This window comes from Eumetopias jubatus, unplaced genomic scaffold (genome assembly GCF_037043125.1).
Source record: "Eumetopias jubatus isolate StellerSeaLion01/CBP00866 unplaced genomic scaffold, mEumJub1_p1.0 scaffold_17, whole genome shotgun sequence".
Lineage (NCBI taxonomy): Eukaryota > Metazoa > Chordata > Mammalia > Carnivora > Otariidae > Eumetopias > Eumetopias jubatus.
In genome coordinates this window covers 23677716-23692021 of record NW_028274823.1, presented here as the reverse complement: position 1 = coordinate 23692021, position 14306 = coordinate 23677716, and the positions used below count along the sequence as shown (strand labels likewise).

Sequence of the window (14306 nt, the reverse complement as noted above, 5' to 3'; positions counted from 1 at the left end):
TTCTGATGCATATCTGCACTATGGGCTCTGCTGAAAGGGGTGTGGTGAAGTAAGAGGGGCGCCTGGGGAGTACAACAGATGGATGCTCTTATTCGCAGGCTGACCTTGCCCTTGTGATTCCTCTGTACTTCATCCTGGCCTGATGCCAATATAGGATCCATACTGATAGAGCATGGGATGCCCACAGATGGCTAAAGCTGACAGGGGAGAGACTGAGGGTGCACGGTGGCTCCTTAGCCTATGGTTGACTTCCAGGCACTGGCATCAGTTGACCCTTTCAGCCGGATCATCTCTTACACCTTCTGCCTGAAGTGACCTTCCTTACTTTACTTTGGGAAATCCCACTCAGCTTTCCCTTATAGAATCCACTGGCATTTGTATTTTAAAGGAGGATGGCAGTTAATACAAACGAATGTGTAATGTGTGGGACTCCTGGCAGTCTGTGAGCCAGAGGCTAGTGTTTTAATCCTTTTGGGGAAATATTTGGTGTGCCTGGATCCTCAGGTCTAAGAAGTAAGCAGTTGGCTGGGTGGGATTTGCTTTACAAGTTAGCTGAAACACTTCTAATTGCCAAAAGAGAATCCAATTATCTTTGTGTGTTTTTATAACAATTATTATGGTAGGAGGATGTTAATTGCAACAATGTTTATAGCAGCTAAAAACAGAAAATAACCCAAATGTCCATGACAGGGGATGACGAAGCAATACCAGGTGCTTTAATACTCTCAAATTAAAAGAAATTAGATGGAAGATAGCCCTATATACTCTGTCTTAGAAAGTTGTTTAAGACATATTTCTGAATGAAAAGCAAAATAGAAAAATAATATATCTAGTAGGAAATGAAATGTAAGAACAACCTCCCAAATTAATTTTGTATATTTTTTCTCGGCATAAGTATTTGCTGGCAAATGCAAAGTGTCTGGAAGCATGCATACCAAAGAGATCACAGTTGTGCAGGAAAAGGGGGCAGGATAGGGGGTGATGATCTAAATTGGTTTTTTAAAGATTTTATTTACTTATTTGACAGAGAGAGACAGCGAGAGAGGGAACACAAGCAGGAGGATTGGGAGAGGAAGAAGCAGGCTTCCTGCTGAGCAGGGAGCCCGATGTGGGGCTTGATCCCACGACCCTGGGACCATGACCTGAGCCGAAGGCAGACGCTTAACTCCTGAGCCACCCAAGGGCCCCTAAATTGGTTTTTTAAACAGAAAACATATGTATATATATTTTTCATAATTAAATATTTTTAAGTGAAAAGCTCAATGTTCAATGGCAGCAGTAAAGTGGTTACAACATTAAAAACTAAGTCTGTGCTCATGAAATGCCACTGAGTCCACACACAGCCCAGGGCTTCTGGGGTGAAGGGCTGGAGGGACATTGCATTCTTTTCCAATTTCATCTATACTTTACCTCTTGCCAACTTTTGAGTTGTCTACAGACACAGTAAATAGGAATTTGATGGGATGAGGTCTTCTTTGAAGATGATTTCAGGCACCAGTACCAGCTAAGGGTCTTCTTGTCCTTAACGCAGAATGTATAAGGAGGCAATATGCCCATCGGTGGGGTTACTATTCATACCCTTCCCCCGACCTTTAGCCCACAGGGCCCTGTGAGAGTGATCACTCCTCCACCTGTGAGCACCTCGCTTTTGAGAGCAAGGCATTCCATCCTCCCTGCTGACGGCTGGAATTTATCCCTCTTCTTTACACAAGCTCACTCACTGATGTGGATGCTTTTCTGGAAAACGTCTGAATGGAACAGATGAAACCAGTAGATGTGGTAACTTTACAAAAATTTTTTTGGGTCATACGCTATCATGTAATACCCACTTATATGAACAACACTCTGAGAGTGGAGGTGAGCCCTAGGGAATAATCCTGTGATTCTGTGATTAATAAACATCACTGCATTGACAAACATTTATCTATCTGAACACTTATTGCTGAATCACATTTTTTTAAAAGATTTTATTTATATATTCACCAGATAGAGAGCACAAGTAGGCAGAGTGGCAGACAGAAGGAGAGGGAGAAGCAGGCTCTCTGCTGAGCAGGGAGCCGGACGTGGGGCTCGATCCCAGGACCCCAGGATCATGACCTGAGCCGAAGGCAGCCGCTTAACTGACTGAGCCACCCACGCGCCCCTGCTGAATCACATTTTTAATTGAAATTTTAATTTTATAGGGCATAGATGAAAAAATCCCATTGGATAGATTATTTATTATGATTTAATCATTTCTGATGTTTTATTTTATAGGAGTCAGGGTTTACTTGAATTTCACATACTAAGTTTACCAAAGGAATGGGGAAAACTATTTAAGGGTAGCCTGAAATGTGTGTGTGTGTATTCTCAATATACTGAAGAGTGAGGGTCATAGCCTACACTCTGCCTTATTCGGGTGACTTGAGTAGCACGTGGAATAATTTAGACCCCACTGTACTGGGACCTCCCCTCATCAATACCAAAGAAAAAATGATCTAACTTGCTTGACTTAGTGAAAAAAAAAAAAAATCAATTCAGAGACTAGCATTAGGGATTCCCAGTGCCCTTTACAATGTCTAAACATGCTGGTGCATGCAAGTAGTAAAACTCAGTTCTCCGGCGCTCCTTCACCATTAAGTGTACTCATTTCAGCAGCCCCCTTTCTGGTTTCCCACGGTGCTGCATGCTGAAGGCCTCACTGACCCACTGCTGTAAAAATGTCATTTGTATTTTCCTCGGGTTTTATGTTATAGCACAAATAAGTCACAGCTTATTCCTATATTCAAAAGTTCTAGGAATCCCTAACCATAGAGATAAGAACATTTGAGGGTACAAGTCTGTGTTGTTTCCCTCCTTTAGAAGAGTAGTATATGCTATTATGGTAATTTATTTTCTTAATTTAAAAACTTTTTAGGGGCACCTGGGTGGCTCAGATGGTTGAGTGTCTGCCTTCGGCTCAGGTGGTGATTCCAGGGTCCTGGGATCGAGCCCCACGTTGGGCTCCTGGCTCAGCGGGGAGCCTGCTTCTCCATCTCCCTCTGCCTCTGCCCCTGCTCATGCTCTCTCTCTTTCTCTGTATCTGTGTCTCAAATGAATAAATAAAATCTTAAAAAAAAAAAACTTTTTAAACATTTCAAATACAGAAGCACACAAATGGAAATGTGGATGTCCTCACCTCTGTCCTGCCACAGGCATGAGAAATGAGAAGAGCAATTTTCAAATGGGACAGGCCTGCTGGTGAGGCGTCCCCCTTCCTCCTACCTCCCTTCCTTAGTTCCTCTCCTTCTCATGTTTTAAGATCAGGATTTTCGAATATACACAAATGAGAGGAAAGAGTATAATAAATACGCCTGCCCTCCATTAATTCACTTTCAAAGATTTTCAACACCTGTTTTTTTAACATTTTAAAACAAATGTCATACATCATGTATCTTTAAAAGATAAGGTTTTGGGACGCCTGGGTGGCTCAGTCGGTTAAGCGTCTGCGTTTGGCTCAGGTTGTGATCCCGGGGTCCTGGGATCGAGTCCCTGTGGTGTCGGGCTCCCTGCTCAGCGGGGAGTCTGCTTCTCCCTCTCCCCCTGCTGCTCCCCCTGCTTGTGCTCGCTCTCTCTGACAGATAAATAAATAATTAAATAATTAAATAATTAGTTTTCTTTTTTTTAGTCATCCAAAATACCATTATTGCACACAAATATATAACTATATTTAGTTAATACAATAAATATAATATAAATATTTATACCTAGATATAACCTAGTATTACCTGTGATAGTTAAGTTTATGTGTCGATTTGACTCGGCCATGTGTGCTCAGGCATTTGGTCAAACATTATTCAGGGTGATTCTGTGAGGGTTATTTTTGATAAGCTTAGCATTCAAAATAGAAGACAGAGTAAAGCAGATTGCTCTCCCAATGTAGGTGGGCCTTGTCTAATATGTTAAAGGTCTCAATAGAAGAAAAAGGCTTACCCTTTCCTGCGCAAGAGGGAATTCTTTTTGCCTGACTGTCTTCAAACTGGAAATTCGCCTTTTTTCCTGCCTTCACACTTATGCTGAAACACTGGCTCCTCCTGGGTTTTGAGCCTTCTGGCCTTTAGTCAGAACTACACCATCAGCTCTCCTGGTTCTCATGCCTTCAGACTTGGACTAGAAACAAACCATCAGCTCTCCTTGGCGTCCAGCTTGCCAAGGCACTTCGCAGATTTTGGGACTTGGACTTGCCATTTCCATAATCATGTGATCCAATTCCTTATAATGAATACACACACACACACACACACACACACACATATATATATAATATCTATACATCTATATGATCTCCTATTGATTCTCTTTCTCTGGGGATCCCTGATTAATACATTACCTAATCACCAGACCATATTCCATTTCTCCAAATGGCTCAAAGATGTCTTTTTACATACTGCTTGAATTTGAATCCAAATAAGTTCCACAAAATATTTTTAAAGTCTATAAACATCAACTCCACTTGTGGTCACAAAATGTTTTCTTTTCTATGGTATTTCTTTTTTTTTTAAAGATTTTATTTATTTGAGAGAGAATGAGAGAGAGAGAGAGAGAGAGAGAGCACGAGAGGGAAGAGGGTCAGAGGGAGAAGCAGACTCCCCGCTGAGCACGGAGCCTGATGCGGAACTCAATCCCGGGACTCCAGGATCATGACCTGAGCCGAAGGCAGTCGCTTAACCGAGCCACCCAGGCGCCCCTGCTATGTTATTTCTTAAATAATATTGGATAAGCCCTACAACTCAAAACATTAAACACAAACTTTTAGAATCTGATTCCATATTTTTAAAGCTCAGAATGTATGCCTTAAACGTATCAAGACTGGACATAGGACAAAAATGAAACCCATTTCAACTAACAGCAGGGTACTCTTGAAAAGTCAATGAGCTTCTTTGTTCGCTCTATCTTCCGCATCTATAAAATAGGAAATGCACCTATGAAATATTTACTTGGCCCCCTTCACAGAGATGCAGTGAGCGGGGAAAGGGAGTTCACAGAAATAGTTCGGAAACAAAGTATCAAAAAGTGAAGAAATGTATAGATTATCATCATCATCTTCATCCAAGGAACCGGTTTTGTTTCTTTATTTGCAACTGAAGTCTTATTCTCAGATGAAAATTGCACTATTAATACAAATCTGAGCTGCATTACTAACAGGAACAAAAACAAATCACTGTGCTGTAATGAAAAAGACCTGGTCTTCGATCAGATGTAATTCTGTAAGTTTAACACCGGCTGAAAAACAGCGGAGGTTGACCTCTCAAGGTCACCACCTCAGACACTCACCCAGTACTGTTGAGATAACTCTGTCCCAAGCTGCAGTCCTTTGACAGAGAAGACGGATTGAACCAAAATGCTGGCAGACACTGACCATTGCTGTGTCGCTCATACCCATAGTCACTGTGGGGGAAAGAGTCAAGAGAGACCTTTTAGTAGGTGGCAAAATTACTGAGAACAGTTTCATGGTAGCACACAGCCAGCTTCTACTCTAGCCAATGAGTCAAAAAACAAGAATTCACTGAATCAATACCTTTCCAAAAATGCAACTGCTCTTTCCCCTGTGGAATATCTATCAATTATTTACCCATGACAATATCCTACGAGACCCATTTCCAGAAAGGCTGACGTGAAAGCAACAGAGAAGCCTGTATAGAGACGGAGGCTCAATGACCAATAATTCCAAGTAAACGGCTTTAGGCTGAGAGAGTAGATTACGTGCTCATGAGGAGAGTCCACAATACTGCTGGTGGTTGGGCCCCAAGAAAGCTGCAGTTAGAAAGCAGGCAACGGTGGAAGCTCAAGCCTCAGTGCACACATCGCTGAAGAAACACAGCCACACGTGGCACAGTTTTATTACTGGTGATGTCTTTGGAGTGCTCTTTCAAGACATCTGGATCTACTAAGCATAGTTGAGCCAGGTCTCTCTGTGCATGCTCCATATGCTTCAGAGTCACAGCACAAAAGGAAATGTCCTTCAGGGGTGTCACGGGCACTCCCCCAAGGAAAAGTTTTGTCCCAGTCAGTTAGCATCGTCAGTTGGGACTAACTGCTTTAAATCCTCTCCGTAGTTGGGAAAGAGTCAAAGACTCTTCTCTCCATCTCTTCTCTTTCTTGCCTCCAGGGACCTCTGCATGGCCTGATATTCTTGGCTTCCGGAGGAAGAACTTGGGCACGGAGGATGACAACAAATTGCACCCCCACATGCACAGACAAATCGTAGACAGTAACCAGCAAGCAGTAGTATGAATTGGCCCATCTGTGTAATGGAGGTGAGATGCTGGCACACAAGGGGCGGGAAGGGAGAAACAGGCTTAGCCAAGGGGCCTGTCACCAGGCAGCTGGCACTTAGAATTCTGCACACATCGGCTGCACTTGGTGCTGGTTCAACATGGCATGGATAGGAAGACTTCAGAAATGCTGCCTACAGGACACCCGGCGTTCATTTCAGGGAATTACTTTACAAATGCTAAAGAATGGCAGGCAAGGTCATCCGGGGGACTGTCCAGGGGACAGCCAAGCTTAGAGGGAACATTTAGTGACAACCACCTTTTATTACACTGCAGTCAAGTGGAATCACCGAAGCTCTAGCTACTGTAGGTGGAGACTCAACAAGGTCATGGTGAGTCTTCCAAAATATTTTTAGAAATCATGCACTAAATAAAAATCCCATTTGACCAGAAAACCTTACAATGGCCTCATTTATGATTCATTACCCACTTCTCAGAATACATTTCAGTTAGTGGGGTGAGTAGCAGATTCCAATCACAAATGAATACAAGAATTGGGCCAAGACTGTAGGGGAGTGAGAGATAAGGGAAGGGAGAAGCCAAATTGCCTCCCTTACCCATGTTCCTTTCACTCTAGACTAGCTTAAAACTGGAAAAGAAACACAACACATGACAATGACAACAAGAAAAGACCAGCTTATTTTGGAACCTTGTAGAAAAGATGCCCCCCCAACAGTATTTTCAGGAAAAATCGGGGAATCGGACGTCTAATCTCACTTTTTCTCTTTGCTTCTCTACCAGCATAAATTTGCTCTTTACTAAAGGATGACTGTATGGTAAGGCTGAAGTTAAATGACTAAGATAAAATGTTAACCTCCTTTACAAACTCTCCTTGAATAGAGGGGATAAAGGAGAAGCAGTCAGAAAGAGGGATGGGATGAAGGACTTTAAAATTCCATGGAAGTTTTCCCTGTGACTGCATTTCAGGGTGTCAATCCTGAAAGGTAGGGCAGAGATAGGATACTTTTATCATTGTTAATAATGGTGCACTAGCTAAAACAGAAGTTACAGCTGGGAAGGCCCTTGCAGAATTCCTTGTGAGCTCCAATGTAACTGAAGTTCTATTGCCCTCTGGCTGAGCCCAAGAGATACAGCACTGGCTCTTGGCTAGCCTTGTCTACTAACAAGAGGGGAACAGCCTTGGGTTATCAGACTGAAGACTGGTGGCCGATTCTGGCAGGCCTGCACAGGACTATTTATTCAGAGAATGTCTCCAGAGGTCTACCATAACAGAAGACTTACTTTTTCTAAGCCATATGATGTGTATTGCACACAGTATCTCAGTCCACTTGCTGATATTCTGATGATCAGATAAGTGATCTGTTATGGCTATACAGGCAGATATCCAATATTAAAAGAATGACTTGGTTTCTTATGTGGGCTAAGTTTCAATCATTTAACATTGACATATATATTCAGCAATTGCTTTCTCTAAACCAAAACATATACATAAATTTAAAGCAAAAGGAAGAAAAGAAGAAAAAAAAGGCATTAAATGAGATGGAGATGAGGCAAGGAGTTACCACCTACTCATCCTCAATCATTTCCAACCTCACCTGAAGGCCAAACCCCAACCTAGAACGGAGCAAGGGAAGCACCAACCTCATAGGCCAGCTTTCTGCTTACCAAAGGCTATAGAAAGAATGCTAGGGTGCTCAAATATCTAGTCCTTTCCAGTTTATACTAGCTGAATCCTGGAAGAGGGACAAGTCTTCTGTACCACCAGGTCCACAGAATCACAGATTGCCAACACCACTGAATCAATCCTTGCACTGAAGTCAGAAAAGTCTTCCACACCTTGCACAAGCAATCGTCAGCTAACTAACCACTGACTGAAAACTTCCAGGGACAGCAAATCTACTGCCTTATAAGGTGATTGTTCCAGTACCAAGAGGAACCAAGAATCTAGGAAGACTTTACCTTGAGCACGGATATATTTGCTGTCTAAAAAGTCAACTTATTGTTTTCAGTGTTGTTGTCTGAAGCAACTCAGGGTGGATATGGACTCTTTTTGTCCTAAGATCTATGAGATATGTGAAGCTAATTATCAGCCATCTTATGAACCCTCTTTCAGTCGGAAGAAATTCCTAGTTTTTCCATATACACATGCACGTAGCTAATAAACCGTGTTGTCTTCAAGAGGTAATTTCACAAGAATATGAGGCTTGTGAGAGCATAGGTGTATGCTACTATTATTTCAAATCTCAGCTTTCATTAAGACCCATGTGAATTTGATACACGGAATGACTCCACGGAATAACAGCAAAGCTTACCAGTCAAAATCAGCCTCTGTGCAGACACAGGGTTCAGATTCCATAGCTCCTGCATATTTTCCTTGCATACACTTACGCTCTGATTTTCGCTTCTTATATATCCTCTTTGCTCCCATGATGCATGCTTCCCCCTATAAGGACAAAAGGATCTCAGACAGTTGGACACATAGCTTGGACCTTCCCTGCTCCACATCAGGGGACTCGGGAAGATATTCCCAAGCCTTAGTGTAATCTCGACATAGGTAGCCTGCTTTGTGCTAATGGCATTTTATTTTGATGTCTAGAACCCTGGTGTAGAATGCAACTACAAAGACAATTCTAAGAAGCATGGAGGGTGTGTCAAAAAACATCCTTAATTCCTCATGTATTCGGCAAACCTTCGCTTGTCAAGGTATGAGGCACCGTGCTATGAGGGACCCATAGTCAACTCAGACTCAGCCTATAACGAATGTGTTGCCAACAAATCTATGGTAATTAAGTTCAATTCTTCTATAATGAAAGATTTATGTGCTTGGTCATTTATGAGCATATGAAAGAAGAGTATTGCTAAAAAATATAAAGATCTATTTTGCCTTGATTTATTATGCCTCTGCCCACACAACGTTATAGCACTGATTTTTAATGTCCATCTACCAGACAAGTGAGAGAACTAAACTCAGTGTTTCTCCACAGTAAAAGCTTTGAATATCACAGTGCCTGTGGATCCCAAAAGGGAAAATAACAGTGATGTAAATGAGCAATAATTTTATTGTTGAGTCTCCAAAAAGAGTATATGATTCTAGCAGATGCAGCCCCAACTGTCAAACTCAGCTTTCTGTCTGAAAGACAGAAAAGAGTTCTGTCTCTTGAACAAATTCACTTTAACTGGCTCTATCGCATATACACATCTTTATTAAATATATTCCAGTTGACCCTTGAGCAACGCAGGAGTTAGAGGTATTGACCCTCTCACACAGTCGAAAAGCCCATGTATAACTTTTGATTCCCCAAAAACTTAACTACTAATAGCTTACCTCTGACTGGAAGCCTTACTGATAACATAAATAGTCAATGAACACAGATTTTGTATATTTTATGTATTGCGTGCTGTATTCTTACAATAAAGTAAGCCAGAGAAAAGAAAATATTAAGAAAATCATAAGGAAGAGAAAATACATTTACAGCACTGGACTGTATTTATTGAAAAAGAAAATCTGCATGTAAGTGGATCTGTGCAGTTCAAACCCATGTTGTTAAAGGGTTCAGCGTACTTAGCCTAGGTTTAGGGATATAATATGTCACTGCCTGGATATGGCGATGGCTATGCAGGGGCAACCTCTGCTACGTCCTTGGAGGGCCCTGAAGAATGACTTCCACCTTGGGAAATCAAAGGAAAGATGCTTTTAGCTAAGCATTCTGATACAAGCTGATCATCTGAGGGGCCAGAATGAAGGAAAGTGTCCTATTAATGATTCTGCATCCTCTTACCACGAGTACCTTGGAAGGAGGCAAGAAGCACTGCCTAATCCCCGGGAATCACAGGGTGACAAGGAAGGATTTTACTGGCACCACTCACCGAGGGTTAATTTTATAATTTTATGTCTCTCTTTGCATTGCTCGATAAAACTGAAGATCCTTTCCTCACCCCTGCCCCTACCCTGCACCCACACTACATGCTCAGATAAATTGTTTGGATCTGCATGCTAAGCTGGTATTTCATTTTGAGTCGTAAGTCTAAGCCAAGCACATTTGAATTTTATCTCATTATATCCTAGTATAATAAAAAAAGAAATTACTTTACAACAAGCCATAAATGTTGAGTTTGTTCACTGCTGTGGAACACAAAACATGTAAGAAAGCAGTCGATGTAGCTTCCAATGTAGCCGGAGAGGTAAACTGTGGCCGTGAGGACCCCGATTCCTACACCTACCTGATGCCCCATGCCTTCCACCCAGGACTGCACTTCAGCTCCGTGCCTCCTACCTGGCTGTGCAGCTGCCATGGTCTGTAGTCCTCCTCGGCACACCGTCGGTCGAAAACAGACTTGTAGTCCACTTTGACCAGCTGCCATTCCGAGCGGTGGCTGAAGTGTCCAAACACGCTACACAGTTCATAACGAGAAAAATAATCAAAATCGGAGCACCTCCCGTAGCCAGCTTGTGCCGGGTGTTGACCACGAGCTTAGCACAATGCTCAACGCATTACATTGAGCAGATCACTTAATCCTCAAAACGTTTGACGAGGGGGGTTACTGTTATTGGCTCCGTGTCACCCACGAGTAATTTGAGGCTCAGAGAGTTTCGCTAACATGCAAAAAACCAAAGTCAAACCGCTAAGAACTGGTCGAGTCAGAACCCAGAACCAGGTAAAGTCTGACGAAAAATCCACTTCTGCATATTGCACCACAAGAATGGCTGACAAGAAAAATAAAATTAAGAAAACAATCGCAAGTGCTGCCTTCTACGTGGTGCAGGATCACACTTCTGGGTTCCCTTGCTAAGGTCTGTGGTTCCCACGGTTTTTGTGCTGTTTCACCTTCCCTCCAGTCCCTGGGGAGTGTGGGCAGCAGGGCCAGGGCCAGGAGTGAGAACTGTGTCCTGCACTCTGCATCCTCTCCTTACTCAAACTCGGGTATCTAATGGGTGTTTGAATCACCCGTTATAGCCATCTGTGGAGAAAAGCCACGAAGTAGCCTTTTTCATCTGCGTTCTGCAAATATGAAAACTGAATAAAGACAAATTATGGAACAAATTGCTAATCTGGGTATGTGTTCGGAGGGCAAAAGTGCAGCTATTGGGCATATTAAATTTTTGTTGATCTTTTCTATCATTAAAAGAAGGGAAGAAAAAATTAGAACTAGTATCAACTATTCGCTATGACTTTTAAATTTTCATTGATGACAGGGTTGAGTACTTTAAAACCTTCTCTCTGTTTTCCATGTCCAATTTTCCAGGGGAAGAAAAAAACCCCTCACAGTTTCATGTTTCAAATTCCAAGTTCATGTTTTGAAACCCTTAAGCAGGCAACTCATTAATCAAGTCTTTCACAAATTAATGATCATCACTTTCCAGACAAGAATGAGTGCAAATACAATTTCACAAGAACAGATTTTTCTCCCAGTTTTTCTAATATAGCCTCACAAGTGGGTTAGGTAAAGAGCCATGGAAAAAAAAAATCCTTTGTGGGGTTTTGATCAAGCTCTGTGTTCTGCCTTAAAGTGAAATCATTCTTTTACGCCTGTGATTTTCTGTATATTGAGTTTATTATTAAAAGTTTTAAATTTATAGTTTATTTTCTATTGAAATAATCATTTCTAATTTCCCTAGGCCCATTCAGTATAGGAAGAAATAAGTTGTGCCCTTCTGCTGCCAGCCCTCAGTGTGGGTGTCCTAATTAGTAAAGAGCCAAGAAAATGGCCACCCACATTTTTCTTTCCCCTTTGCTGGGAAACCATGAAGTCAGATGTACTAACCTTGCTGGCAATTTCAAATTTAACAGTAGCAAAGTGACTAGGATTTGCTAAAAACAACATGTTTCTGGGGGCACCTGTGTGGCTCAGTCCATTAGGTGTCCGGATCTTCGTTTCGACTCAGGTGGAGATCTCAAGGTTGTGAGATCAAGCCCCACATGGGGCTCCGTGCATGGCACGGAGTCTGCTTGAGATTCTCTGCCTCTGCCTCTGCCCCTCCCCCTGCTCATGCTCTCTCACTCTCTCAAATAAATGAATAAATAAAATCTTGAAAAGTAAAACAAAATACAACATGTTTCTGGATTTATATTTTGAGATTAGAAGACATCATACTTTTCCACTTACGTCATGATTAGGGTCTCCTCCCCAGGCTCACCCAGAACCCCATCCACAAAAAGTGGAATAGATGTGAAACTGTATTTGCTCCAAGATCTCCCTTCATCAAAACTCAACCTAATGAAAGAAAAAATAGCAGGCATCAGATCTCAAAAGAAAAAAAATTCCTTTCAGAGGAAAGATACTATCAGCCAAGAGAGAATACATTTTAAAAGTATCTGGGGCGCTGTCAAAGTGAGCCTTTTATATGAATAACTATTCTTAATTACATCAGAAGGTAGAAATACAGTTAGCCAAGCGATCTGGGACCCAGATGTGTTAAACAGCCATAAGGGGAGAGCTGCATGAAATGGGAATAATAATAAGTCTTTGATAGAAATTTTTTTTTTTAATTTGGGTATTTTATTAGATCTTAGATCTCAATGTGACCCTCTCCAAAACCTCACTGCAATCTAGCAGCAAGCCTTACTGGTGATTCTGAAGAGCAAATGGCCTCAGTGGACGCACTTAGATGGATTTGGACCAGCTGCCTCTAAGTGAGCAAATCCTGAGCGGCTTCCCTCCTACCCTGTTATGAATCCTAGCTGAGTCATTGAGGGAGGGGGTACAAAAAGACTGGCTCTTGAGAGTAAGAGAGGTCTGCAACTCTGCTGGTCACACAGGATGTTTCCTTCGCTCTGCCTTTCTCTGTGGATGTCGTCCCCCAAGCTAAGCCTACGTGTCTCTTATTTCGGCAGCTTTCCTGCAGTCTCCAAAGTAACTGGCACCAGAGGGAAAATCACGCTTTTGGGTTTGAACAAGCTTGCCTGTGGAGAGAGGCCCTTTCAAAAACACAGATGAAGGAGGCTACCGGAAAGCATTCTGGAAGTTAGGCCTTGCACATCCATCTGCGTGAGACCTACAGGTAGAGTTGTGGATTGTCCCCCCGCCCAAAGAAAGCGAAGGAAGTAGGATCAGGGGAAAGCAGACAGAAGAAAACAGTGCCCTGAACTGCTGATCTCTGTGCAGAACACACATAATGAATACACGTTAAGCTACTCTTAACTTCTCCCCGTTGTACCTGACACGCCACTGTACCTGGGAGTGTGCTGAAGGAATAAGGAAGGTACTGGAGAAGGTACTGACATATTTGAAAACCATCATGCAACTCCTCTCTCAGGGGCAGAATCGAGCTCAATCTCTCTCTCTCTCTCTCCCCTTCCCTCCTCCCTTCCCTTCTTCTATCTCCTTTCCTCCTTCTTTTGTGAAACTTCAGGCAATAATCTTATTTTAATAGAGCAAAGGTATAAATTATGTTCTAGTAGACGCTGATGTTTTACTACGAACACAGTCCCCATCTGACAGCCTGACTCCTCAACTGGGCTTAGTGGTATGGAGCCATCCGGTCCATGACTCATGATTTACCAGAGATGTCGAATCGGGAGAGACGTGTGCTTCATAGCAACCAGGACTCCACCCTGATCCAGATACAAAATACTGTGCTCTTCTTCAAAGATCTGCAAGACGGAAACACATCCACATGGACACACATCCACGCCCACACACGCCCAGAGTTCAGAGCATTAGTCTTCGTCTGAGGAGATAAATCCCTCCCGTGATAGAACAGGGTTTCCCAAAAATCTTTGGAAAGACAGTTATAAACAATGCTTCCCAAGGTGGGCCGCACGTACCATTGGAGTTAGATAAAACGATTTTAGGTGTGCCACAAAAGAAATCTGAAGAATTAATAGTTATGTATTCATGTTTATATTCTCATCTTTTTGTGGTAAGTTCTGTTGATTCCCACTGATGACGGTATCAGAATACTGGGTAACCATCCAATTGTGTATCATCTTTAGAAGGAAGAAACCTTAGAGATACTTCACTCCAACATTCTCCTTTTGACAGGTTTAGAGAGATGTGACATGCCTAAGGCCATGCGTAGAGTGACTCACGGGGCTGGGACTTGCCTCATTA

General features: G+C 42.4%; 1 protein-coding gene across 1 annotated transcript in view; it reads right to left on the bottom strand.

Annotated features, from left to right (window-relative positions):
- Nucleotides 1-14306, bottom strand: part of SORCS1 (sortilin related VPS10 domain containing receptor 1) — a 565826-nt gene that overhangs the window by 91442 nt on the left and 460078 nt on the right. The window contains 5 exon segments of the mRNA XM_088020180.1: nucleotides 5293-5406; nucleotides 8567-8697; nucleotides 10529-10646; nucleotides 12360-12467; nucleotides 13755-13846. Of these exon segments, the coding sequence (XP_087876306.1) occupies nucleotides 5293-5406; nucleotides 8567-8697; nucleotides 10529-10646; nucleotides 12360-12467; nucleotides 13755-13846 (563 nt within the window).